Below are 27,307 nucleotides of genomic sequence, written 5' to 3'. Positions count from 1 at the left end.
TTGGAGAGTATAAACATATTGTTTTATTGATTCAAAGTTAGTTCGCACAACACAGGAAGGTAAAAAATAATTTGCAGATTTCTTCCATTTTTACGATTTTGTATGATCACCAGTATACATCAAGTGAAGGGATTTGAACAGGAATGACATTGATATAACATTACAGATGGTCAATCTTGACAATATTTAGTTGCCTTTAGAATGGATCCTTAATTATATCCCTTGTATTTATCTGCATAATACACATCTACACATCTCCTAAAGTCAGTGTCTCATACACTGACAGAAAAAGATTAGTATATTTTTTTGAGGAATGTCTTCAGTCTCAATGTCTGTCCATCTGCACCCTATATCTCAGCGATGGCGGGAAGCATGCATGCTCTCACACGTGCCTCCCTCCACGCCGACCTGCAGTCAGAGATCCACTGGGAGATGAGTGATTGTTTGCGGCTTGGATTCTGTCTCTCCCCCTCTGCTCCTCCTTCAGCTGGGACCCCCCTCCTGGCCTCCGCCTGGGGGAAGCTGTGCTCTGTGGGGATAGAGGGTGTAGTGCTGGTGTGTAGCTCTGGGCAGCTGCTCTTCCGCTGGTGTAGGAGGTCTGGACTTGAGTCAGGGGGGGATGCTGTAAGCTCTGGAGCGAGTCTGGCCCTCCCATAAGCTCCTATGATTCCTTATAAACCTTCCTTCGCCAAATGCCCTCCTCACACCTCCTGACAGGCTGCTCTGGTGTCCATAAAGACACTCCAGGGGGTCGGAGTTGCCAAACATCAGCTCATCATCGAGTTCTTTCTCCTCTCCCTGCTGCATATCGATGGCCTCTTCTGTTGGGGCGAATTCAAAAGTGGATGATGTGGTAACACTGAGCCGTGAGAACCGCAGCCTCCGGTGGATGTTGTCGGGGGAGACTTCCCTGGTGGGGAAGGTGGGGTGGGCCAGGTGGCAGATGGAGAGGAGGTAGTCCTCAGAGGAGACAGCCTGGCCGTGGGCAGAGATGTGGAGTGTGTTGGCTTCATTCAAATCCCTCACCATCTCCTCAGAGCCCTCTCTGATTGTGGGCAGCAGGAGTCTTCTCTTGGACAGCAGTCTGGAGCGCGGCCGCATAGCTGAGAGAGGCAAGGGGGGAACATGTCAGGTTCAGAGCCAAAATATCATCAGGCAAATGTTTAACAGGTAGAATAATCAGTGTATTGCCAGTATGACAGTACATTCACTGATTATTCTGAGGTTTATCGTGCAAAACAAAATATCAAATGGAGAATCATTGGTTGATAGTCTACATTTGATATGACGATATGATGACCAGGTAGCATAAAGGTTATCCCTTCATAAAAACAGTTTATGGCACTACATCTTGCTCTACATTCAAGAAAACATATGAATCATTAGAAGATCTGAAACTTTACATCAAAACAGTATTGTTTTGAAGCTTACAGTTTGCTTTGAAAAGGTTATATAGTACCTCATCAGAATAATGTGCTTTAACAATGACATCATTTTGCTGCTACCTCTGGATAAATAAGTTATGATCCAAAGACAACATTCTATTTCTGTCCCTGATTGTATCAAATTGAATTTGATTCACATAAAAACTGTCCCTCTCTTCCTTTTCCCCTTTTGACACTCTTTCTCCTGCTTACTTTGCAGATGCAGTGTAAATACCCCAAACTACAAACAATCCCAACAAGGAGATTGATGAAACATAAATAGATGTCTAATTTAAATGCCATCTCAATCATGTAAAGCCACAGAATGTGTCAGCTTATATTTTGATTTTCAACCCCATATTGTGAGAACCCTGAGTGTAGCCCACAATATATTTTCATCTCAACCTCCATGCCAAAGATAGTGCCAGCCAAACCAAAAAGCCAGCCTCTCCCCGTTTCTTCCAAGGCTATATTTAGACCACACCTTTGGTATACAGTAGCTAAAAATGGTTCCACGGTAGCAGCTCTGTGCTGAGGCACAGAACAGGCACGCTGTGTATTTTTACCTCATGCATTCTCAGTAATTATGGAAGGATTTTTTGCTTTTCCACTCACCTTTTTCTTTGTGGAGTCCAGTTGGTCTTTCTTCTTTTCTTTTCTCTCCTCTTGCAATCTTGAATATCAATCTGCAGCTGGATCTATTCTTCTTTAAATTGTATTTATAATTCAGTCTCCAGCCAGTGATGCTGCTTCTCCTAAAGCGCTCTGTGGCTCCAAATGTCTCTGACCAGAGGCAGCGGTAGAATGCAGATTTATCTTCTCCTCACATCCCTCCTCTTTCTCCCTCCCTCTCTCTCTCCAGCTTACTTTGGTTTGCCCTCCTTCCCTGGTTCTAAAAATAGACACACCATCCATTTCATCAGCACAAGCGCTGTCATTGGCCGACTGTATTGATGGAGAGAGAAAAACAGAGGCAGAGAAAGAGGGAAGAGAGATGACTAAGAAATGGATTGAGGGTGATGACAGAAAAAGGATACAGAGGAGGAAACAAAACAGAAAAATAGAGGGAAGATGAGGCGTGGAGGTTATTTTTACCCAGTATTTGTTCAGGACATGCAATTTAAATAAAGACTGACTATAAATGAACACAGTAAGCCACTGTCATCTTTGGTAAATATAAATGAAGCTTAGTGCCAGGAGAATCTACAAATTGTGGAGAATATGTCAACATGTTTACCATTATTGTAAAAAGCTTAACATGCATACTACTTTGAAATGCATGTGAGACGTTTGAGTGTGTTCATAACACATAGCTGGGATTACTGGTGTTATCCCCTTTCTTGGAGAAATTCTCAGTCATTCATTTAGTCTTTAAAATGAGTTACCGACAGACGTTTGATTCTTCATAAAATGTTATTAATGATGTAGGTCAACTGAAATGTGTTTCATTTAGACTTTCTGTGGGGCCCAAGAGTGCAGTTCGTCTAAATTAAGACTACACACTACTGGATTCTGGCTAAAGACTAAATTCATTATTGAATATTAGAACAGATATTTAATTTAACACCCTTGTATTAAAATGGAAGAAGAGCCCATTTTGGAGGATGTGGGGCGAACTTAACAAGCGTTGCATAACCATGAAGAATGTAAACTGGGCAGCTTCAGGTAAAATAGGGTGCATTTGTATTCAGGATTTGACAATAATAATGGGACAGCAGGTGGTTGGATAAAGGCAATACTGTTGATTGTTTTTCCTATTATCAGATAAACATGAATTTCAATGGGTTTCATTTGACAATTTCATTTCTTACCGCATTTGGAAATCTTTCCAGATTTGACAAACACCATTTGTTATGAAGTTTATGAAGTTACACTAAATCAAATTTGAAGAAAGGGGATTTTTCTTTTCCTCATATCAAAAAAGTTTAATTTTAACGTTAATTCCCATGGAAAGTTTCCATCTTTGAAAATTCCCAGAATTTTGCAACCCTGTGTGTGTGTGTGTGTGTGTGTGTGTGTGTGTGTGTGTGTGTGTGTGTGGTGTGTGTGTGTGTGTGTGTGTGTGTGCGTGTGTGTGTGTGTGTGTGTGTGGAGGATAATGAACTCTGTGACACATATGAGTCACATCTTCTTTGCATCTTAACTAAAAGATTCCTTTCTTTTTATGGGTCTCTAATGGCCTAGTCACAATGAACTACATTTGCCTCAAAGACAGCGGGACATGCACACGCACACTCGCATGCACACACATTGTTCAGTTATACTCCGACAGTCTCTCAGACAGCACACTGACTGCATTTATCAATGTGCATTCTACAAATGATAAAAATCAAAAACACGAGGAACACGAGGCGCACCATGAATCAGAATTTATGAAAGAAGCAACAAAAACCTGGTTAAACACCATGCTTGCATTTGAATGTGTTGTTTGTGTGTTTACAAGGAAATAGCTGTATTTTTAGCAGGCATAGCGAGCATATTAAATAGATTAGGTATGGGTTGAGTTATTTTGAATGGCTCTCAGCTAAACAACAACCCACAGCTTATGACACTTGTGTATGATGTATGTTCTGTAAGAAGACAGACACTTAGCCACTGCAATGTTGTAGTCATGGACTGCAATCAAATTGATGATATTCATGGACACATTCAATAAAAGCAATGTAATGGGACTATTTTATTCTTAATCCCAAACATTTCACTAAAAACTCACAACTCTATAACATTATTTAACTTATTTATTTTGTGCAGGCAGAGTGAAGCAGCTAAACATTTCCTGTGACATGCGTACTGTTCGCATACGCATTCAATTGATGGATTGAATACTCTTCACACCGTCTATTTTACAAAAGCAAAACACCTTGACCAGGATATCATTGTGACATACAATGTCACCTAATAGACATTTAGATTAGATAGCAAAACGTTTTTATACAAAAGGAAAGTTAAACGCTTCCAGTTCCTCTTTCCTCGGTCTTTAATCTCTTGTTGACGCTTGTGTTTTATGGCTGATAAAAATGTGTGGGTAGAGAAAGCTGGACACTTTCAGATGAATAAATGGAAGTGCTCCGATTGTTGAACCTGGTTATGAATTTAATTACTGATCTTCAAGCTGCCATAAGGAGCCCTAAAATCTGTTCATAGAGTTTTCCACTAAAGGACAGCTAACAGAGTTTCCTTAGAGAGTTTACTGCGTCGTCCAAGAAGTATGAAATATTTTTTAGGAAGAATTCTGATCACAGGGAAAGGGCAAGATGACAAGACAATACGATATAATGCAGTTACAGTAAGTAGAATCACATTGCAATACATCTTGAATTCGGACCTTAGAGGGTTCAATCTTTGTCAAAACGTTTAGCATCAAACAATACTGCAACACAACTGCAAACTATTGCCTAAAACCAATCAATAACATCAAAAGAATTGGATCAGCACTTCTTTGAAACACACAGACATGACCAGGATCCAAACCATGATCTTCATCACGGTGGGCTGTTGGATTCCAGGTGCGACAGTACTGACCACTTGCGAGTGTTAAACGATAAGTTATTCGAAATTAGTCACAATGTTGAACTTCCTGACACAAATATTCCTCTCTACTTTGGACTCCATTTCTCACAAACCGCAAAAATGTGATAACTGAACATTTGAGGTTGCAAATGTTTCTTATCTAGTTCTATTGTGGGCCTACACTACAAACAGTTTTTATCTCCGAGGGGGATACAATGGTTATTGACAGTTAACATTAGTGCATCCAAGGTTGTCACCTTACAGAGGCCAGATGAAGTGAAAACATGAAACAAATCATTGGCTTATGAAAGATATAAGCATCTAACGGTCAATCTTTAGTCTTGCATATAAAGGGAATAAAGAAAAGGGTGATGAGTTTTACAGATCAAAGACTGCAAATAAAAAAAAAACTTTAATCTTAAAGAGGAAGTGCAATCTAATGTTATTTTCCATTGCAAATAATATCAGTTTTAAGGCAATCATGCTCTGAACCTGATATCCTGAGACTGGCAAGATAAAAAAATATATACAAAGGTGGCGTGAGCACAAATATGAATACAGAGAACATGAATACATCATTGAACAAAAGAGCAATGTTTCCCCCTATATGTCAGATATGGCGTTACTGTGAAATGTGATGTTGAGACAGCCTGTAACCGTGCTATATATAATTTGAGGCTTAACTAGGAGCCTTAAATCACTGCATATTGATGCAAAAATGAGGTTGAGAATGAATGACACGTGATGATTGTCAGTGGAACAAATAAATCACACAAAAGCGACATTTTGCAAAATACCACAGGCATGTCAACTTTAATAAATATTAAACATTAAGTTCTTTTCATATGTACAGATATTGTACAGAACGATCCATAGATGCTTTTGCAGCTGCTGCAAGTTAGAGATGTGCCATTAAGAAAGCCTTTAGAAAATAAAATAAACTGTCCCCTAAAGCTTCTACTTTGATACATTTGATAAAAACAGGCCTGTTTGTTTTATTATAATATTTGTGTACATACATGAATGCAGGAGGGACATCACTTAAGCAACACTGTCAAGGAAGCACAATACTTGACTGGCCATAAAAAAGAAATTGCAATTAATATAGTTTTCTTCTCTTTACTTTTTTTCCAGCTAGCTTAATGAGATATTACAAATATATATCGAAAAAATTCAGGAAGCATCACATGTTTAGCAATGTCCCTCAATATACGTTATCTTAACTTCCTGAGAGATGAGAGACCTCATGCAGACCTTTGTTTTGGAAAAGGCCACACAATCTAAGCAGGGTAAACTTTTCACAACCCAATGAAAAGTGCACTTTTTGATTGAACAGCATCGTCATATCTTTTTCAGGTACGATTTCTACATAACATGACAACTTTGAAACTGGTCAAGATCATATAGTTATTTTAAGAGTCTGACGACATAATGTTAAGGACCCTACAGAGAAATACACATTATTTTTCTTTCACTTGATTCCCAGTCTGTTTGGTATTGGTTTATGTGATCTCTTTTGTTTTGGAGTACAGGAAGTGCATGTTAGTTTTTTAGATAAGATTGTAGACGATGTGGATGTGATGTAAGATTCCCCCTGAGCAGGACCAGACAAGGGATGGTAAAGAAAAAACATTTAAAAACCAAATTATAAAAATGATTGTCGACAAAAACAGGACATTTTTATGTTGTCATACAGAAGCTGTTATTAGGGGAGGAGACATCTCTGTTTATCTGGAAATGAGCTGCAGTCCTAGGCTGTAATATAATATTGAGATGAAGACTTGGGTTCTAGGTGATAGAATATGTTGCTCAATAAGTGCCAGTAGGGATAATACTATTTTAGAAACAACATAACACCTTATCTACATCATTGTTTAAGCCTCTAACAAGTCTGTGGGTGGCTTAGGGGGATACAAACATGGATTCCTGAAGTCCCGACCAAACTGGCAAACTGAATATTCACTTTGAATCCCTTCTGCTTTTCATTGATTTGTTGACACATGAAACAATTTGCTTCAAATTGCCTACAATCTGGGACTTTTCTTAATTCTCAACTAATCAAACATTTTGCCATGATTTTCCACCTGGGAAAGTCCTGATGGTCATGATAGTGATATGACAATGTTTTTTGTGAAGGCCTCATAAAAAGCATCATGGCAGTTTAGAGGGGTTCAAACATAGTTTACAAAAGTCTGTAAGGAACACCTTCATCTCTATAAGAGAAATGAGAAGGCTTGATCTTTCATACTCTGTGATCTCGCTTCATCCTGAGGAGAAAGTTCCTCTTCTCCTCCAGAAGCTCCTGAATGCGTTTGTTCTTGGTTCTCTCTCTGAGATTGACCCGACGCCTTGGGATCAGATTGTTCTGGGAGATATTGTTGTCTACGCCGATGATCCTTTTGTATATGATGTCGATGGAGTTGTTCTCATTGTTCTCCCCTGCTCTTTGCTGAGGTTTGGTTGTGGTTAAGATGGATGATGTTTCAGTTGGCAGAGTGATGGTGGTGGAAGGTGAGGCCAAGGCAGGGTCTGAAGTGGTTGTGGGAACAGGAAAGCTCACAGGGATGTATTCAGACAGGTCCAGCCAGGGCGAGGAAGCGAGGTCCGTCATATCCTCGCTGTTGATGGTTGGGATCATCATAGTGAGTCCGTCATCTAGCACCATGGTGTCACTGACCCCTTCCCCGTTGCTGTAGGACACTGTGATGTCATCACCACTGAGAATGGTCCCGCTGGTTACTGGGACATCACCACTGCTGGTCATTGGAGCACCGCTGTGAGGCATGGTTCCACTTGACACGCTGACTTCCTCGAAATGAGCGATGTCAGTTGGTGTAATGCCATCTCCAAAAGTGATAGGTGTTGTGGTTGAAACATTATAATACCACAGCAGAGTTTCATCTGTAGTTGCTGTGTTATCATTGATGTGTGTGACATTGACTCTGGACTCGGACAAAGGCATGCCTGCAACTGTCGCATATACACTGGCGCCAGAGATAGTGGAAGAAAATAACTCTCTTAGTGGTCCTGGACTTGTTTGCAGAGTGGCAGTTGTTGTAACATATGGAGACACTGTTTTTTGGGTTTTCTTTGGTGGATAAGTCTTTTTTACCTTGAACCTATCCTGATTTACCTTAGTTGGTGGGTTTGTTGCCTTTTTGGGACCTGGTTTGGGGATCTTTTGGATATTTGTCTTTGTTTGTTTTTGCTTTGGCTGAGTGGTCTTCTTAGGTTTGGCCTGTGACGGAGCCTTCTTTTTGGGCGTTGGTTTTTTCTTGGGAGGAGTCTTTATCACAGGATTGTTTTTGGTGGTGGTCTTTACAGGGGGATTCTTTTTAGGGGTGGTGTTTGGTTTAGTAGTCTTTTTAGGGGCCGTGTTTGGTTTAATAGTCTTTTTGGGAGCTTTGTTTTCTGGTTTATTTTGCGGTGGATTGCTGTCTCCTAATTTACCCTTTTTTGGAGCAGCATTTGTTTTATTTTTGGGCTTGACCATTAGTGGAACATTTTTTCTTGTAATATTTTTTTGTGCAGTATTCTTCTTTGGATTGATCTTTGGTGGAAACACCTTTTGGGGTTTTTTCTTTGGCAAAATCTTTTTAGGCTTTGACTTTATTTGGGCATATACTTTTGTAGTGCTTTCTGTAGGATGCATCATAGTTGGAATGTTTGTTGCTGGAAGGTGTGTTGTAGTTATGATACCAGATGTTGTTGGACCATTTGTAGTACTCTGTAACTGTATGTCTGTGTTCTCATCTATGTCTGGGGCAGGCAGAGGTAGGGGATGAGCTGTAACACTAAAATAAGTTGAACTTGAGGTGGTCAACATGGAAAAGATGGACGGAGGGACTGTAGCACTGGTGGCAGCTGGAGGATGAGTGATGATCATATGAGTTTCACTTAGAGGGGAAGATGTGGAGGTCAGAACATCAGTGGACATAGAAGGATGATTGGAGATCATTTGTGTAGGGAAAAGTGTGGAATGAGGAATAGCAGTGATAGAGGTAGGAGGATGAGTGGTGGTCCGGGGATCGATGGTAGAAGCTGAAATGGTGGTGATGAGAGCTGTGGTGGGTGGGATGGTGGTGAAGCCAGAGCTAAGGGTGCTGCTGGGTGGAGGAGTTGTAACTCTGGGCAGGATGGAGGTGATGGGTGTGAAGGTGGGTAGAACTCCTGTAACGCTGACATTGGCACAGGACTTGCAGCACATGCGCTGGTACTCCGGTAGAGGGCAGTAGCGCTGCAGCACCTCCATACGACAGAACACGGTGCGGTCTCCATGACAACGCCGGCCTGTGGAGGAAAGAACAAAAAGCTGAGATGGGGTGCAGCGAGTGGCAGAGACTATGCAGAGATGTGTGTTTATGTGTCTGGTTGTTGAGGTTTGTCATCGTATGCGAAAAAATGTGTAACAATAACAATTATAGTTAGCATTATTATTTGTGTGTTAGTTTTACTTAAAGTACATGCATACTGCAGAATATGCAGAGAAAAAGTAGAAAAGCCAGACCATTATCAGAGGGTGCAGGAAAAAAGAGGAAAAACCCAAACATCAAGAGCAGTCATGAGATTAGTCCAGAGCCACTGAAAAGGAAAAAGAAGGGTTGCCAGTCTTGTGTAATAACTTTTCAGTTCTGGATTTTTTATCCATAACTTCTAATCTCATTTTGAATTTCTATTGCTTGTGCAGCTTTGTGTTGCCTTTTTTGCCTTTTTTTAAAGTAACTGTATTCTTCCCGCAATGTTTGCATTTTGACATTTTCTCTGACAAGTAATCCAACCAGTGAACATTCCTGATGAGATACAAATCACACTTTTTAAAACATTTTTATTGATACAACTTTGCTTTTGAGAATGACAGTAACTGAAACAATGAGATGTACGCCCCCCCTGCTCAATATATAGATATATTCTTTTTCTTAAGAAAAATAATTCAACTGTATCGAAAGTTACAAGTTCACAGTCACTTTGGTAAAACACTTCATTACTTGGAAATCAACCAGTCAATCTGTTTTAATCGATTGAAAAAAACATGAAGTACATAAATGATATTTGCTGTTTAAATGAAATACATAATTTCCATGATGATGTAAAAACGGGAATGGCACAGTAAGTGTCATATGAAACATTTACAAAACATTAATAAAATTTCCCTGATAAATCAAAGTGCATATAGACGCAGTGCACGTAGTCCATCTGAATGTTTCTTCAACGTTAGCCAAACGTTAGCCAGCCCCACGCAGCAGGCCAGTGAAGCCACAAAACAGTTACCCATAGTATAGAATATTATAGAAGAAGATAACAGTCATGAACATTATTAAATACAGTCAACACCAATGTTATATACAGTCGCATTGCTAGGTCTGGCTTGATCTCATACAGTCCAACTCCAGCAGAAGGAAACCTTGGATAGCTCGCTACATAGTCACAACAGAAATATGTGATCACAATACAATGACAAGTCTGAAGTGTTTTTTTTTTTTCTAGATGCCATATGTGTCGATACCCTAGGCCCTTTGTAAACCCTTCCCAGTAGTCGGACATTGGTCCAACATCACCTTGGTAGGTTTGATGGTTGGCGGGTGTGAGTTTGTTAAGTTGGTTTGAAGCTGCCTCTATTCCGAGTGAAACTTTGAATGAGTAAAGCCATCTCTTTCACAGATAAATGCCATTACATTCAATCCAAGATAAGGCATTGTTCATGTGGTTAATGTTCATCAAAATAAAATGAGATCATCGGACGCTCTCAAATCAAAGTTTATGAGGTATTTCTGTATCTGATAGCGATATGTAAAAGCCCGAATGATGAAGCTCCCTTACACACATACACATGCACACACACACACACATACAAACAACTCAATCAGACAAACACACTCTTACTGACAAGACTAGTTTATATATCATTCAATCACTTTGCATTCAACAACTTACTCATCTTAGCTTATACACAACACACACATGCAACCATATACACACACACACACACACACACACACACACACACACACACACACACACACACACACACACACACACACACACACACACACACACACACACACACACACAGGAGATGAATGCAAATGTGCATGACAAAACGTGATCCTATCCTTAAAGAAAACGAGAAGCAACAGTAAACCATTGATCCATCTGAGAATGGAGAGGCAACTAACTGACCAAGTCCTGCATAATATAGATCTAACCCCTTCGCCCCAAAACACTTTAACTTTTATTAAATATTCATCTGTATTCATGTAAAATCAATAAAAAAATACACATAACAGTCAAGGATCTAAGCGATCAATAGCAGTCCAAAGGTTTTAGGCAAATAAGCTACAGCTTATTCATGGTAAAACATTATTAATATTATTGTTACTCATATAGATTTAGATTTATAGGTATATATAAATACAAATATATTTATAGATGTATTTGTTTAAAGTCTGCAAGCACAAATAAGCTGCATTTATTGAACTTTAGTATAACAGTCAAAGAGAGGATGGCTGATGATGAGGTGAAATGGGAAGCAACCTCAAGCGGTCAGACTACCCTGTTTTTTTGTGTGTGTTTTTTAAAATGAGCCTTTCTTCAAGATTCTTCACCTCACAGGTCCCTCACCTAAAAATCTAAGGGTTTACTTCCATCACTTCCTGTCCCTGTGCTGAGTTCCTGTCAATCTGAGAATGGAACGTAGAATGAGACGCCCTTCTCATCCCCGAATGGAACCGGATGTCAGATGAGCACTTTAGCAAAGATGTCCTCATTGTGACAAGATCACATTCACAATAAAGCTTTCATATTTTTTTTATAACTTTTTTTTCTATATAGATATTTATATACCTTTTCTGTTTATTTTCACACCTGTGTCTCCCAACAATGACAGTGCGCCAAAAAAAAAAAAGCGCATCTGTATCTCAGGAGTGGTAACCCATGACAACACGCAGCTAGCTCGCGCAAAACATAGCCGCCAAATGTGAAGGGGGGTCCCCTCACACGTGAACGACTCTTCGACACGTCTCAAGAGGTGCCCATGAAAACCTGTTCGCCTTGCCACTTCGAATCCTTTTCACATCACATTTTTTGTTGATCTTTTGAGTTCTCGACTGGCCAGCGGTTACAACACGATGCTCCACAAAGGAGAGAGAGAGAGAGAGATAGAGAGAGAGAGACAGAGCAAGAGAGAACCAACTAGCACTCACAGGAGCCAGAGACCTCCCCCAGTCAGAGCCGCCTCAGACACACAGAGAGAGAGGCAACATCCCCCCCCAAAAAGAGAAGCGAAAGCTTTGCCACTTGCTCACGGGCGTGGGCACAGGCAAGGGCCGGGTGGGAGGTCAGGGGGCCAGCCGGGGCCAGCCCTGCAGAGACAGGAGGACAGAGACGGGCAGGGCCCAGCAGAGGACAGACATGCAACTGCGGTTGCTGCTGTGGAGGCCGGGCTGGGAACTATAGAGGGAGGTTTTACGTGAGGAGATCTGCGGGTAGATGGAGTTACGGCGAGACAGCAACTGGATCAGCATGTTGCCATTCCTGTTGAAGTCTGAGTCCCCTGCAGACACAAAGAGGATGGAGACATTTAAACGGGAACAGAAACCTCTGAATGTTTTTTCTGATCAACTTGCCTATCTTTCTCGACTGATATAGGGGAATGTTTGTGTAAGCATCCAAGGATAGTTACAGTGTATTACAAGGAATTGCTGAGATCTGTTGACATGGTGATATTGCTAAAATAGTTGCGGGGCTTGTGGCTGTATAATTGTTTTACTCATCATGTTTATAGCCCCGCCATACTGAACTTCTTTTTAAAGTTGTCTTTTATTAATGTCATTTTCTTTGCACAATGATAGTATTGCAGATAAGTGTATTGGCCTAAGCTATACAAATAGATCCCACGTTGTATTATGCTGAATTTGTAGTACAGTTATTTGTAAATAAATGTGTTTAAGTGATTTGCACATATGACAGTGTGTTCTGGCAGGTTTTGTATGTGTTGAGGTTCCCAACACTCACTGTGACATGGATCCAGGCGGCAGACTCTGATGGTTTCAGGCTTACTGTCCAGACACAGGCCGATGCTGTTGTCCCTGGTGTGGCAGAAAGCCTGCCTGTTCTGCGTCCCGTTACCACATGTCACAGAGCACTGGAGAGACAGTACATGAACACCAACAAAGAATATTATGACAAATGACTTGGTAAATACATTATTATATCTTAACAAAAGGTAAAGTAGTACATTCACATTAAGCGTACATGAACATCATGACAGTAAATCATTATCCCCGTTTTTTTAAGTAGTTACAGGCAGGGTTCGTGTTATAATCTGAGCTTTATGGGGGTCTTTAAAATTAAGGTTTGGGGCGGAGATAAATATATCAATAACAGCCGGGTGATAACATAAATAACGGGTGATATTTATAAGAGAGAGAGAGACAGAGAGAGAGAGAGAGAGAGAGGGAGAGACTTCATTGCTCATTTTCGCACAGCACGCAAACAGGCATAGATTGCGCAATAATGTATGCACACCTTTGAGGTGAAGTGTAGGCATATTGTCATTCAAGAGAGAATACGATGCGTAGTTCTTTTGGAAAATACGTTTTTCTTTTAGCCTATTTACCTCGTTAGCGTAAATTATGAACTATTCTAGGAGAGTGTGTTGACGTTGACTCGTTGGGTCTTTCCTCCTGTACTTGTTTGTTCCACAGTTCTTTCCTTTAACTGAATCTAGGAGAGGGCATTTAGGCCTCTCTACTTCCTTCTTTTGATTAGTTTAGTTTTTCACCCCCTTTCCCTTGAATTAATTTATACAGGAGAGTGCATTTAGTCACGTTGTGCCTCTCGGCGTATACTTTGACTTTGACTTTCTGTCTCTTTGGAGAGTGCTAGTACGTTGGATACGTTGGGCCTTTTCACTGTTGTCCCTCTTCACTAGTATCCCATGTCCCCTCTTCATAATTTGGGTCTTCATAATTTCCACCCTATTCTAAGGGGAAGCATGATGGTGCCTTTTCATTTCAATTTCTGGCTTTGTGTTTCTTCACCTCTTACTCGTTTAATATTTAGGAGAGTGCATTTTACTTAGTCACGTTGTGCCTCTCTTCCTCTGTTTCTGGCTGTTCTTTTCATACCCTTGTTTCTCAAAGAAGAGAAGAAATACTATTCTAAAAAGGAGCTGACACATGGTGTCTCTTCACTTGTATACTTGAGGGGTCAGAGTTCATATGGTGAGGGATTCCATGAACGGTATGCGCCGGCCTGTGCCTTTACCTTGGACTTCTAATAGAACTGCTCGGGTCTTGATAGATTGAGTGGGGAAGTTCATGAGATCTTTCTAGAGGGTTATAAAGAATAACTTTTCTCCAATGACCTTTTCCCTCTCTGTCTGTGTCTGTGTATTCTCTTGTTCCGATTAACCCAGCCAAATCTTTTTTCTTGTTTTGTATCTATATCTACGCCGGGATCCGGAGTCGAGGCTGAACCTCTTGCTGTAGTCCTGTGTCTTGGATCCTCTATCCCGAGTTCTGGATTAAGTCGTGGACTTCGGGTCGTGGCTGAACCTGTCTCTGCGGTCCTGCCTGGGTCTCGTCATGCTGCCTCCCTGAAGGCTCCCACAGGATTGTAGCTGACATCCTTGTGGATTCATCTTCTTATTACAGACACATGCATTCGGTCTATATGCTGTAAAATGTATTATCTCTTCGATTTACACACGGCATCTATTGCACGTCTGTCCGTCCTGGGAGAGGGATCCCTCCTCTGTTGCTCTCCCTGAGGTTTCTCCCATTTTTTCCCCTTAAACTGTGGGTTTTCTCTGGAAGTGTTTCCTTGTACGATGTGAGGGTCTAAGGATAGAGGGTGTCGTTTTTTCTCATACTGATATTCTGAACAATCTGTGCTGTTTTTTTATATTTACAGCACTTTGGCTCGACCATAAATCGTTTATAAATGTGCTATATAAATAAAACTTGATTTGATTATACTCATTACCTTGACACATGCATTATTTGTGATTAAAATAATGGTTGTTGGTAATATATTAGCGACCCCCACAGATGTATGATTTCACTGCTTTCATAGGAGCTCAGACCCTCCTTGTAGGATGCTCAGCTCCCATTGGCTCCACCATAACTCGCCACCTGGTTACAGGGAACATCACATCATCTGTTTCTCAGAGGCTGGTCTAACCTGCCAAGACTTCAGTTTGGAGAATTCCTGATGTTAAAAACACAGCACATCACACAGAAATACCAGCTGTTGAGATTCAACCCAAAACACCTGCCTGTTTTCCCTGCAAAAAAGCTAAATCGGCCAAACATTTAAACTCCCTGTTTGATTTCTGACTACTGTAGAGTCATATTCAGCCTGCGTACCTGTGACCACGGTCCGACCCTCCACTGGGTGGGGCAGTTGTGTCGGTTACAGGGTCTGCGGGTCTCGGGCCGTTCGTCGTTGCAGTGCTTATTGTGAATGGAGCGTGTGGTGTTGTCATCTGACGGCTGGACACAGCTGATCGAGCGGATTTGCATCCCTGTCTTTCCACATAGTTTGCTGCAGTTCTGCCACTCTCCTGTCACCCAACTGGAGAACACCACAGGGGAGAGAAAGCAGGAGTTCTGAGGGCATTTAACATTTAAATATGCTGAAGTAAACAATGAATGCGGGGAGAGAAAGGGCAAGCTCAATGCAGAAAAAGTTAACTTGTGTGTGTCAAAGATTGTGAAATATTACAACAGTTGGGGACAAATAATGCATACATTGGTGGAGGGCAGGGCTTCTGGTTGCAGTCTCTGGTGTCTCCTCTAGGTTTCATGTTGGATTTATTACAGAAGCTCTTGTGGACCATCTTACTGTCAACTTTTCTTCTGCAGCCATATCGAAGGTACTGTTTTCCTACAGCAAGAAGGGCGGGAACATTTCAGAAATGTCAGCAAATAAACATAAATAAGGATACGCAAATTTGAAATAGTTAACCTCAGGGACGAGACATTCAAAACAACTGTACCTCCACCGCAGAGCTTGGAACAGTAGGACCACTTCTTTGGAGCCCACTCATAGGCACTGTCCTCCACTAGCATGTTGTTCTGAATGCCAGAGTCACTGTCCATGTTCATCATGTACTTATATGACAAATTCACGTCCTCGTCTCCATGCAATTTCATCTACAAACAGAAACAAGTGATACAACTTAACATAATAGACATCATTTCAGAAGTTTGATTTGGTATGTAAAGCATTACAAAATGTAATACTGGCTCTATAAATGTCAATGTTACCATGATCAAAATTCCATGTCTGAGTGGACCGGTGGTCTGAAGAGTCTCCTTGTCGTTGTCATTCTCATATTCCCACTCAACGCCCTTTTCTATGACCGAGTGGGATTCTGGGTAATCGTTTTCCCCGTTCAAGAAGAACAGTCCTGATGCCACGTTCTTTACGGCTGAAGATGGGTGGGAAATATATATTGTTTACACTTGCAATGTTATCACAGAAGTCTGCAATACAAAATATACACAGGAATAGAAAAACAATGTTCAGTTGAGTACCTAAAGTGTGTGAGGTCACTTTCAGCTCTTGGATCAGCAAGTGTCTCGCTCCTCTGGGGATTTCAAGAACTTTCAGGAAACCTGAAATATAACAGACATGTGGTTCGTGACTCCAGCATCATCAAAAGCTCTTATACAACATCTGATTCAGAGAGTTTTGGTGTTGTAATGCAAGTTTGTTCCGACCTCAAGAGTGATATAATATAATAATAAACATTTGGTCATGGAGTGAGGTTTGACGTAACTTCTTGGCAGTGCTCGACTCTCATGGAAACATATTAACTCGGATCTCACTGATGTTTGAACAATGTTGCAAATATTCCTCTAGAGGGCGATGTTTAGCTGGAGACAAGTCAACATGGTGTACATACTACAAGAAAAGCACATTGGCCAACTATTAATCCTGAACTCACCAGCATGACAGACAGCTGCTACACCGATATCATGTCTGCCTCAGATTTAGAGTTATTGTGACGTTACCTTGTTTCTTGGCAGTACGTGTGATGGTGTCTTTGAATGTTTTGCAGCTGGAGTTGTCTCCTCCGCACACTCCACACTTGTCCTCCTGCTTTGAGGAGCCGACCACACCGTCACAGCCCACTTTCTGTTCATGAGGACATGGAAAGTTTAAGTAATGAGGATCTGACTACATGCAGCTGTTTTGCTCTCCCTCACACACACATGAAGTCACTAACCTCACACTCCCCGCGCACACACACACTGTGCGGGTCCTTGTACGAGCAGCGCGTGCCGTCCAGGACCATCCTCTGCATGGAGACCACATCTTGTGTCTCCTTGGATTGGCAATGCAGTTGGCAGCGTTTGTTAGCTGGGAAATAAAATATACAAACATGACCCAGTTGGCACATTAGAGATCCATTTTGATGATTTCATCTTTACAACTAACATGTGATTTTCTTTTTTTCGGAATGAGCCCTCGGTGAGTCAGCGTGGCGCTCTGTTTCATTGTGTCTGTCTGTGTGACTCATACTACAACTACATGAGCCTCCAGAGACAAAACCTGGCAGTTCATCCCAGTGAGAAGGAACACTCCTACTTCATCACGTTTATTACACATGGACATAAACCAGAGACCTTGTCTTATGGCGCTCTGACACTAATAAGCAGGTGGCAGACGTGCTACTGCAGAATTATAATATGTGGAGAGAAAACACTTTTCTCAGGTTAAAAGGAGAAAGCACAGTACTGCAAGTCTCTTTGTCAGTGTGTGAAGAACGCTGTGATGATCGAGAGAGCCTGAATGTGCATTACAGGTGTTGATACTTGTGAGTGGGTATTTTTATAATATATATTAAACTATTTATATACCTCCAAATCTGAGTATGTATCATTAACCACTTATTCCAAGTAGATATATTGAACATCATCACCGCACATTTAAAGATCCTCTCAATACCATAAATATTGCTACTTTTACATTTCAAATGTTTTTGTTTTTATTTTCTACATTTAAAAAAATAAATTCATTTCTGAAATGCAAGTGTTCAGTTACATGTAGATGGTTGAAAAAAGGTTTAGTATTTTGAATGGGTATGTTCCTAAAGTTATACTTTATTAATTAATTATATTATCAAACTTAATGTTTCAATGTTGCTGGGAGGTCCAAAGCGCTAAGACCACCTGAAATCCCCTCCATCCCGCACACTGCTCTATGAGGAAACATCTGTGAGACTTCAGGAAATAATTTGGGGCTTTGATGTAATGTGGTAAACCAAAGGGTTGTATTAATCCCTCTGAACAGCCACACACACAGGGCAGCCTCACATTTGCTCAGGAGTATATCAAAGTATAACTGCTGACTTTGGAAAATAACTAAAAAGAGACAAAAAAGCCACAGTGTGTCAAACGACTCTAAACAAATACTACAATTTCACACTCAGAGCAGACACACTCTTTTTCTCTCCTAATATTATCTGAAACTCAGGAGATGACAGACCATGAATGGAATTCAATTTCGCCTCCCTGTTCACTTTTCTTCCTCTCCTACTCACACACAGACACTTTGGTCGCACACTAACACACACTCACGGAAAGGTAATTTGAGACAGAGGAAGCCTTGCTGAAAAATATGGCATTTAGAAATGATAAGAAATGGAGAAAAAATTATTTAGCAAGGTCCCTCTTAGCGTAGCGTGTGCAGCGCGACCTCTGATTAGATACGGAGGTAGCTCAGCACTTTACTCTAGGGCTGCCCTTTAGTTGGATGGTAATTTAATTACCAATCAGAAGCACAGTGACACCTCCACTTAGAGACAGGGTAGGTTTGACAACAAAACACAGAAACATTTTCAATATTCTCAACAACCAAAAGAGGTTTTAGGTCATTAAGAGCTACTCTTATAGAAAATATATAGAAAAAAAGTAAGTACAAGACGGGGGTTGGTCAAGTTTAGATGACATCAGTGATTGTGTGGAGAGTAAAAAAGACAATGTTCAAAGAAGACTGTTTTTAAAGGGATTTCAAATGGATGGCATGTTTTTATTGGAGGGCGTAGTCGTAGCTCTAAGCTCTACTCAGCAGGACATCCAGATGTCAATGGCCATAAATAAAAAAAACTCTTAAACCGAACCACATTTAAGAGTTATGTGTTAGTTTCCTCTTTTTGGCTTTCATACGTATTTACTACTTCCACAGTGTATCATCACTTTTGGTTTTCGCTCTCTGTCTGCTATCTTTAATCTGACAGCCTCTGTCTGTGTCCATCTCTCCACCAAACGATCCTTTTTCCATCTGCGTCGTATACTCACGGTCTGTGTGTTCATAAGGCAGCCATTGGTGCTTGTTGCTGTGGATTTCAAAGCGGGGGTCCCAAGCGTGGCATTGCTCCTCTCGTGTGTCGCTGTAGATATCCTCGCACTCGTTGGTGTTGCACATCTGGAACTGGTAAGTCGCGCCAACGCAGGTGCGGCCTCCATTGGCTGGTCTGAGAGGGGAGCAGGCAGGAGGATGCATTTATTAGCATAAGTTGAGGTATGGTTTACTTCTTAAATTCATTGGATTCTTTTGGACAATATAGGATAGAACTTACATATTAAGCACTTGAATATAGTGTTTAAGTAAAAGGCACTTAGGTACATATTCATATTTGGTAAAACATTTTATGTTGGCATGATATTTTATAAATTCAGATTTTATTTATTTATATAGTTTAAATACGACCTTTACAAAGTTAAGTTGTTAACCATTACATTGCTATTAAAGTGTCTATTATTTACAACAGCTAAACAGCAATCTTTCTCTCTGCAACTATCACCAAAGTCAGTGCAACAAATATAAGAGCTTAACTATCAAGCTCTCATATTGTGTTATACTTGCTGAATCACAATTTGAGCTTCACCTGAATTTGGAATGATTAGGCACATACAGAAAACACACTATTAAACACAGTTTCATACCTTGGATTGTCACAGTCGCGTGTGCGAAACTGTACTCCTCCACCACAGGTGCGGGAGCACTGACCAAACTCACTCCATGACCCCCAGTTTCCATCTTGCTTTATGATGTCAGGTGTCAACCAGATGCAGTGACCTTTAAAGCAATGCTGCAACAGGCAGACAATAAAGAAAGATTTGATTAATACTTTGCTGTGTGCTAGGACTTTATTTTTTTTTTGTGTAAGATAAAAAAAAGTGTAAGAATACCTTTCCATTCCCACACATGGTGCCATCAATGGGTGGTCCTTTCTTGGTCTTGCAGAAGAAGGGATTGTCTGGGTGGCTACACCACAGCTGCTTACATGGGTCAAATGTGCGATACTGCAGGGCACAGAGAGAGACTCACTCTCAGAATTCAAATAATAAAATACACACAAGCATTTAATACACAACTCAACCATCATGAGACAGCCCGGAATGAGATTAAACACTCAAAATAACAAAATTAAAAGATGAGAATATAAATATCATTACAACAAAAACAGTATTATACCCAACAATTACACAACACCGACCTTTCACTTTGTCACTGCACTGTACACTAAACTCCACTGAGAAACACACAGCCATACATGCAAACTAAACCAAAGGATGAGAGAGAGACAAGACTCTCAGAATGAGACCGCCTCTGGTTTAATTAGGTCACCACGGAGGGCAGAGGGCAGAAGGTTAAATAGCCAAAAGGTGAGGTCCCTTAGACCTTAAAATTCCCCTAGACACAGATCAAGGACCACATTCTTCTATTTGTCTGATATGAACCACTGATGAGGATACCACCAGACTGACGCGCAGCCCAGTGTCTGAGGGGCCTGCCCTGCTCCCTCCTTTCTACACACTTTCATACCCACCATGACCACAGGGGGCCTGGCAGGTCAGAGGGCGAGTCACAATCAATGGCTAGACTGTGGTAGGTAATCACCAATGACATCAGACTGGAGGATCCTAAAAGCTGAAGTGAATCGTGGAAAAACAGCCTCTGTTCTGGCTCAGCCCTTTCCCCTTGAATGGGAAAGACATCTTTCCAACCTTTTCCACTCATTTATAGTGGTGAGTGTTCCAATATAATGAGGCTCTTCCTGCCAGCGCTGACGCAATTTAACACAGATTTGCTGGAAAACAGTCAGGATAGGGTACGGTTCAGCTGTTGAACTGCACCATAGCTGAACCAGAATAACCACATTTTTAAAGGATTTTACACCCACTATCTCTGGAAATAAGCATTTTAGAATCCTGCAGACGAACGTCCAAAATATGACGATGGGTACCGCACAACAGAGAAAGAAATACAGTAAAAATGTAAAATAAGGAGCAACATTACGAACAATTACAACTTCAGAGGACAAATAGAAAACGAAAATCTGAGAAAACAAATGACGGGCCACATGTCTTCCGGGAGGTGGGGTGACCTTACCTGGGTTCCTGACTGGCCCGCCTTTTGTAGCTGAGGGGAATGGGTTTGACAAGAGAATAGAGGGTAATCTAGCAATGTGTGCAAAGCCCCTGAACAAGACCTTTGTCAATCAAGCCACAGCTTACCCACAGTCATAGAGTGGGTGAGGGGGACAGGGGGAGGTTAGACGCCTGGTGAAATGCTGAAGCTGCGTGTATGTTGTCTACTGTTAGACGCTTTGTGTTTAGAACATTTACAGGATCATCTAAAGGCACTGTGGTATCAAGATAAGTGTAGTGTTCAAATATATATCTTTTAATTATCATATTTAAAATGAAAGGAATACTTTATCCACAAACTGACAATTTGTATATCAATAACTCAGGCTGTACGAGGTGTACGAAACTCAAGAAATGTAGAAAAATCTTGATAAATTGATGCGCAGGCTACATTTAACAAACGCAAAACTATACTTAACATTGGTTTACAATTTCTTACTCAACGTTTGCAGTATCATTTAAGTCTCACTAGTTCCCAAACACATGCATCTTCACTAAAACCTTACTATTTAAAATAAATCGACTGGTTCAACAGGATTCTTCATTCACAGTGGAGGTTTGGGAGAAAACCATAAAGCGTTAGTTTTTTCCCAGTTACAAGGGCTGAGTAACTGATATACAAATGGTCAATATCTGAATGTAGTATTACTTTGATAACAGAAAAAAATAAAAAGCTATACAAAACATTTACCTGCTTTTAAGCAAGATGCCAATCCCACCAGTGGCAGTAGAGGAAGCAGAGGACATCAGAAGAATTTGAATAGCTGTATATGTGTGACTCTTTCTTTACAATGTAGATCAGAGATGGATGTCAGTGCTGCATTCAGTTCACTAGGAAAACCTTCAGAGCTCAAAAGATCCCATACAAGTGTGACTTCCACAGTGAAATTCAGCAAACTCTGAATGTATTGAACAGACTAAAGGTGAGTTTAACTCTGAAAAGCTGTATCATCTCAGATGATAAAGTGTTGCTACGGTGGATGTGTGGCAACTGAAGTTATCTTCAGAGCGGTTAGTTAGTGTTAGCAACTTTAGCTATGTTAGTAAAATGAACATGAAACAGTAGGGATGTCTTACCGCGGTGCACATCGTGTAGCCCACACCGAAGTCGAAGCGACATTGTTCGTTCATAGAATAATGCAACCCAGGAAGCTGAGGCAGCGAGGGCCAGTTGTGGTCAAAGGGGTCGTCACGGAGACAGTCGTAGGAACTGCAAGAGGAGTACAAAAATGGGATGACATTTATTATTATCTCATTTTGTTGTTCGTGTCAATTGTGCAATACCAGAACTAAGGCGGCAACCAACAATTATTATCTTCTTAAATTAATCTGATGATTATTGTGTCGGGGAAAGATGTGGTCCAGAAAATGTCATAAAATAGAGAAGAAATCACAATTTCCTTCAAATCACTTGTTTTGTCCAACCTCAAATTATATTCAATGTACTATTACAGAGGTTTCAGGAAACCAGCAAATATTCACATTGGAAATGTTTTGGCACTTTCACTTAACATCAGGATGAATTAATAGAAAGTGTTGCTTTTAAGTTTCCAATCAACAACTCAGTTTAGCTTGTATACACTTGAATATAAACATTGCTTACATTTAAATATTTATTTATGGCATTGTATTGTCTTTTTGTGTGTGTGTGTGTGTGTGTGTGTGTGTGTGTGTGTGTGTGTGTGTGTGTGTGTGTGTGTGTGTGTGTGTGTGTGTGTGTGTCTCACTGAGGTAGCGTCCCAACTCTTGCATGCTACATCTGGACCAGTGGAAGCGATGGAAGGCAGCCTGCACCAGCGGGGCCATGATGCTGCCCATGTGCACCTCGTCTCCACAGCGGTTCCCCTGGCCATCGTGCTCCATCCCCAACCTGTAGGGAGGGAGAGAGGGAGGGAGAGAGGGAGGGAGAGAGGGAGGGAGGGAGAGAGGGAGGGAGGGAGGTAGAAGCAATTCTCTCATCAGAAATATTGGCTGAAGTGAGCGATGGTCCAAAACCTTTAGAAATCGATAAAACCTGTAAGTGCCTGCTCTGTTGTCTTCTGCTGCACCATGACAACAAGCTTGAACACTTCATTGTGGTTAATGAACTTACACGTGTCCGGTCTCGTGTGCCACCACAAAGGCAGAGGAGAAGCCGTCCTCATGGTTCAACGTGCAGCTCCTGACCGGATGGCACATGCCCGTCACCGGGGCGTAACCTGGGCGACAAGAAAGAGGGACACAATGTTCAGAATTTGTAGATTTATTGTTTTTTTTTAACTGACTATGGTGATCTGATTTATATGAATGCACCTGCCCATTACCTGCACAAGTTAGATGCCGCCTTTCACAGTGCACTGAGATTTGTTACTAATTGTAAAGTACTTACTCATCACTGTACCCTGTATGCCAGGGCAGGTTTGCCTTCACTTACTTTACAGAGCCTCAGTCACTGGTACATGTTCATCTATAAAGCCATGTTGGGTAAACTCCCATCTTACATCTGCTCTCTGATCACACAGATAGTTGCAGGTAGCTATTGCCTGAGATCACATGATGTGGCTTTGTTACATGTGCCAAGTGCAAGGAATTACTTAGGTAAGAACACTTTTAATGTCGCAGCTCCTCTTGTATTGCTTGGAACAATCTTCAAAAAGATTTGAAACTGATCAAATTGGTTTCACTGCCTGTTTTTAAAGTTTGGATAGGTGCAATGATACTTGATACTGTTGGTACTTGTCAATGTCTCTAGGTATGTAAATGTAGCCCTGTAAATACGATGTCCTTTTGTGTTATCTGTTCATGTTGTAACCTACTTGCTGCCATGTTGGACAGGTCTCCCTTGAAAAAGAGATCTATGATCTCAATGGGACCATCTGGTTAAATAAAGGTTTGAATGAATGTTGCCATGAGTGAAAAACAACCTTTGAACTCAATGTGAAGACACAGGACAATTTGCTCTGAATGTCTAAGGTCATATCTAACAAACCTCTTTATATTTGCAAAATGGAAAATGAGCAAGAGGAAGAAAATATGTGTATTCATAAAATATTTTTTTTTAGAGAAAGGGTCCATATCCATACAAGATGTAAATACCTGTGACAGCCCAAAAAAGTAATTATTTTATTTGTATATTTACTTAAATTGAAAAATTAACAATATTTGTAATACGGCAATTCTATAATTTGACTACAATGACTGAGAAATGCCTAATTTATGTACATTCATGGGATTCATCATGGGAGTTGCTACATTTTTTACCGTTAATCTGAGCTTAATGCATACTGTATACTACTTACCCTTAAGACATACACCGTCACACATACAAACACATAAATGTGTGCATGTATTTCCACCCCTACCCTTAACCCATCGCCTTCCACCCCTCCATGTGCCACTCTCTGACTCCCTGTGTGCTTGTCTGTCCTGCACTGCCTTTAATTGTGGGAGTGTGGCTGGCCCTGCTCTGCCTATTGATTTTCTGCTGCTGAAGGCTGAGCCCAAGGGCAGCTGAAGGGCTTCTGGATGGCTGGGCCACTGCCTTTAGAGGCCTCTCCCCTGGGCCTGCCTGTTAGCCTGCACTCTGCTGCACAGAAAACCACCAACCACCAAACCCACAGTGCACTATGCAGCTCTCTGAGGTGAAGGAAGGAAGAGTTTTCTTGTATACTTTTTGTGTGCTTTAATTCCTTCAGATGGTGGGCGTGAAGTTTAGATTCATGCATTTAAAAAGGTTAAATACTAAGGTTTTCAGTATGGTTATGTCATTCGTTACCCTGCATGCCAGTCGGGCCAAACTCCTGGCGTGTGAGGAAGATGGCGTGATCGTGATACTCAGCGTCCCCTGTGTCCTGCTTCTGCTGCAGGAAGGCCCAGCGACACACGTTCTCCAGACTCTGAGACGGGTTCCCCAGTTCGATCAGACTCATGGACTGGAAAGTGAGAGACGCATACGGGGACAGAGAGAAGAGGGTGTAAAGATCATAGGAAAACAAGGACCCACAGTATAAGCATGCTTCTTGTCCTCAAATCTGGTACAATAACATTATATTACCACCCTGTAGGGGGCAGTGTCACAGTGTTATATATTGTCAGCACATCTTGCAAATTGCTGAGGTGTACAACACACACACACATTCAATGCATTATACAACTACACAAATACCCAATAGCAGCCAATCCTTCCATTCACCTTCAGCTCTCATTCTTTTCCTCATTAGGATTTCTGCTCCGCTCCCCTTTCCCTCGCTCCCTCTACATTCAGCTGTACAAGTCTTTCCATCTCTCTGTTCCTCTGCCTCCTTTTTGCTTGTCTTTTTACATTTTATCTCTGTTTTTACAAATGTAAAATGCACAGCTGAAATCAAACAGGGAAGATTGTGTAGTGTGAGTGTGCTGCAGTGAAGACATATGGCCTGCCTCTGCTCAAACGCCCCTTAGACAGAGTGCACTGTACACTCGTGTGAGCGTCATCATGTTCATCAGGTGCTTGTGTGTGCGAACGTGTGTACATGTGTGTGTGCAGGGGCGCCGCCAGGGATTTTGGACCCCATGAAAAGATATCACATTGGTCACTTAAACCTTTTTTTCTTAATGTTCTAAAATTGTTTGGGCCCCTGTCAGTCACGGGCCCTTAGAATCGTCCTAACTTTTCACCCCCTTACGGCGCCCCTGTGTGTGTGCATGTGTTTGTGGGTGTGCCAGTGTCCTTTGTATGTTTAAAGATGTATTTGGAATGCTGTGTTCTGTGTTCAGACTGTGTTAGAGAGTGTGTGTGTGTGTGTGTGTGTGTGTGTGTGTGTGTGTGTGTGTGTGTGTGTGTGTGTGGGTGCGCCTGCATCCAGGGTCACATAGCCAATCTGCAGGATGTCTGGGTGCAGCTCTGTTGCCACGGTAATTGGGGATGATGGACAGCCAGAGCTTTGGCTGAAGCTGCATAGGGGCTGGCCCAGAATGGCCAATGTAGGAGTGTGTGTGTGTGTGTGTGTCCAGGGCTCCACTGGGGCTGTAGACATGTAGAGAGGAGAGGAAGAGATAAGGCTACAGCAGCATAAGTGTATCACAGAGTACCTATCCAGCAATACAATCACTTGTATCATCCTGTGGGGGTAATCCCTGCCCTTCTCCTTTCCTGCCATCCCTTGCTTTATCTCTGTTTCTTTCCTCTCTTCCTCTCTTTCTCTCCTCTTCTTCTTGGCACAGACAGGAGGATAGAGTTACAGTCATGAAGAAGAGGATGCTACCCCCATCGTCCGGTCTCTCTGTTTATGAATGAGGGAGAGCTATCATTGATTGTTTATCTTTGCCTGGACTTCCCATGATTCCGTGCAGCAGCCTGCTGGGAGGAAGGCTGATTGCATAACGGGCAGAGTTTCTGTGTGCTTTGGTGCTGAACTGTGAAGGCGTGCGACTTGAAAACACTCCCCTGGGATGCTGCATGCTTTTAGTTCCTCTTTTGCTCAGTCCGCTGGAATAACAGGCTCCGGGCATCAATGCGTGCTGTTGAGTGCGTGTGTGTGTCTGTGAGTTTGTTTATAGGTGTGTGTACGACTTGGCAGTGCTTACTGTGGGTACTTGAAGCGATTGTATAAAAATCTTAGAATCAAAGATAGTTCTGACAGAGCGACAAGAGGCAACCACCTTGCAAGAAGGGCACCAGTCGACTTTTTAGAAAACATTGTGTCCTGTCGGGTCTCACCTTGCCGTAGCCCAGCATGATAATCCGCACCAGCACCACGTTGATCTTTGCTCCCAAAGACTGGTCATGGTAGATCTCATTCACCTGCAGACACAGAGAAACACAAGATCAGCAGAAGAAACACGACGATAACTCATCCAATTTCTTAAAGGGTCTGTAAATTGTGTCTCATACTATAATAACTTAGAAGTGCTTTTGAGTTGCTGGGTTATGATGGTGGTAATCCCTTAAATTAATTAGTTATTACATTC

The 27,307-nt window shown here is 41.5% G+C and overlaps 2 protein-coding genes across 2 annotated transcripts in view; both read right to left on the bottom strand.

Annotated features, from left to right (window-relative positions):
• On the bottom strand, window positions 1-2,269 carry si:dkeyp-72g9.4. The gene is given in 3 exon segments (XM_034231195.1): window positions 1-611; window positions 613-1,103; window positions 2,040-2,269. Coding segments are annotated over 2 exon segments (753 nt in total). The 5' UTR covers window positions 1,102-1,103; window positions 2,040-2,269; the 3' UTR covers window positions 1-347.
• Window positions 2,270-5,718: 3,449 nt separating this feature from the next.
• The window catches only part of LOC117556018 (A disintegrin and metalloproteinase with thrombospondin motifs 2-like), a 124,780-nt gene continuing 103,191 nt past the window's right edge, over window positions 5,719-27,307 (bottom strand). Inside the window, exons 5-23 of the mRNA XM_034231153.1 lie at window positions 27,057-27,140; window positions 25,134-25,290; window positions 23,472-23,577; window positions 23,109-23,249; window positions 22,457-22,592; window positions 21,342-21,371; window positions 20,138-20,251; window positions 19,892-20,037; window positions 19,244-19,419; window positions 17,170-17,303; window positions 16,955-17,078; window positions 16,475-16,555; window positions 16,205-16,368; window positions 15,934-16,090; window positions 15,686-15,821; window positions 15,302-15,509; window positions 12,945-13,074; window positions 12,400-12,483; window positions 5,719-9,224 (exon numbers count right to left, since the gene is read on the bottom strand). Of these exons, the coding sequence (XP_034087044.1) occupies window positions 7,177-9,224; window positions 12,400-12,483; window positions 12,945-13,074; window positions 15,302-15,509; window positions 15,686-15,821; window positions 15,934-16,090; window positions 16,205-16,368; window positions 16,475-16,555; window positions 16,955-17,078; window positions 17,170-17,303; window positions 19,244-19,419; window positions 19,892-20,037; window positions 20,138-20,251; window positions 21,342-21,371; window positions 22,457-22,592; window positions 23,109-23,249; window positions 23,472-23,577; window positions 25,134-25,290; window positions 27,057-27,140 (4,356 nt within the window). The 3' untranslated portion in view covers window positions 5,719-7,176. The remainder of the gene's footprint in view (window positions 9,225-12,399; window positions 12,484-12,944; window positions 13,075-15,301; window positions 15,510-15,685; window positions 15,822-15,933; window positions 16,091-16,204; window positions 16,369-16,474; window positions 16,556-16,954; window positions 17,079-17,169; window positions 17,304-19,243; window positions 19,420-19,891; window positions 20,038-20,137; window positions 20,252-21,341; window positions 21,372-22,456; window positions 22,593-23,108; window positions 23,250-23,471; window positions 23,578-25,133; window positions 25,291-27,056; window positions 27,141-27,307) is intronic.

The sequence above is a fragment of the Gymnodraco acuticeps genome, unplaced genomic scaffold (assembly GCF_902827175.1).
Source record: "Gymnodraco acuticeps unplaced genomic scaffold, fGymAcu1.1, whole genome shotgun sequence".
Classification (NCBI taxonomy): Eukaryota; Metazoa; Chordata; class Actinopteri; order Perciformes; family Bathydraconidae; genus Gymnodraco; species Gymnodraco acuticeps.
Note: the sequence above shows the minus strand (reverse complement) of the source record. Positions and strands in the feature narration are given on the sequence as shown.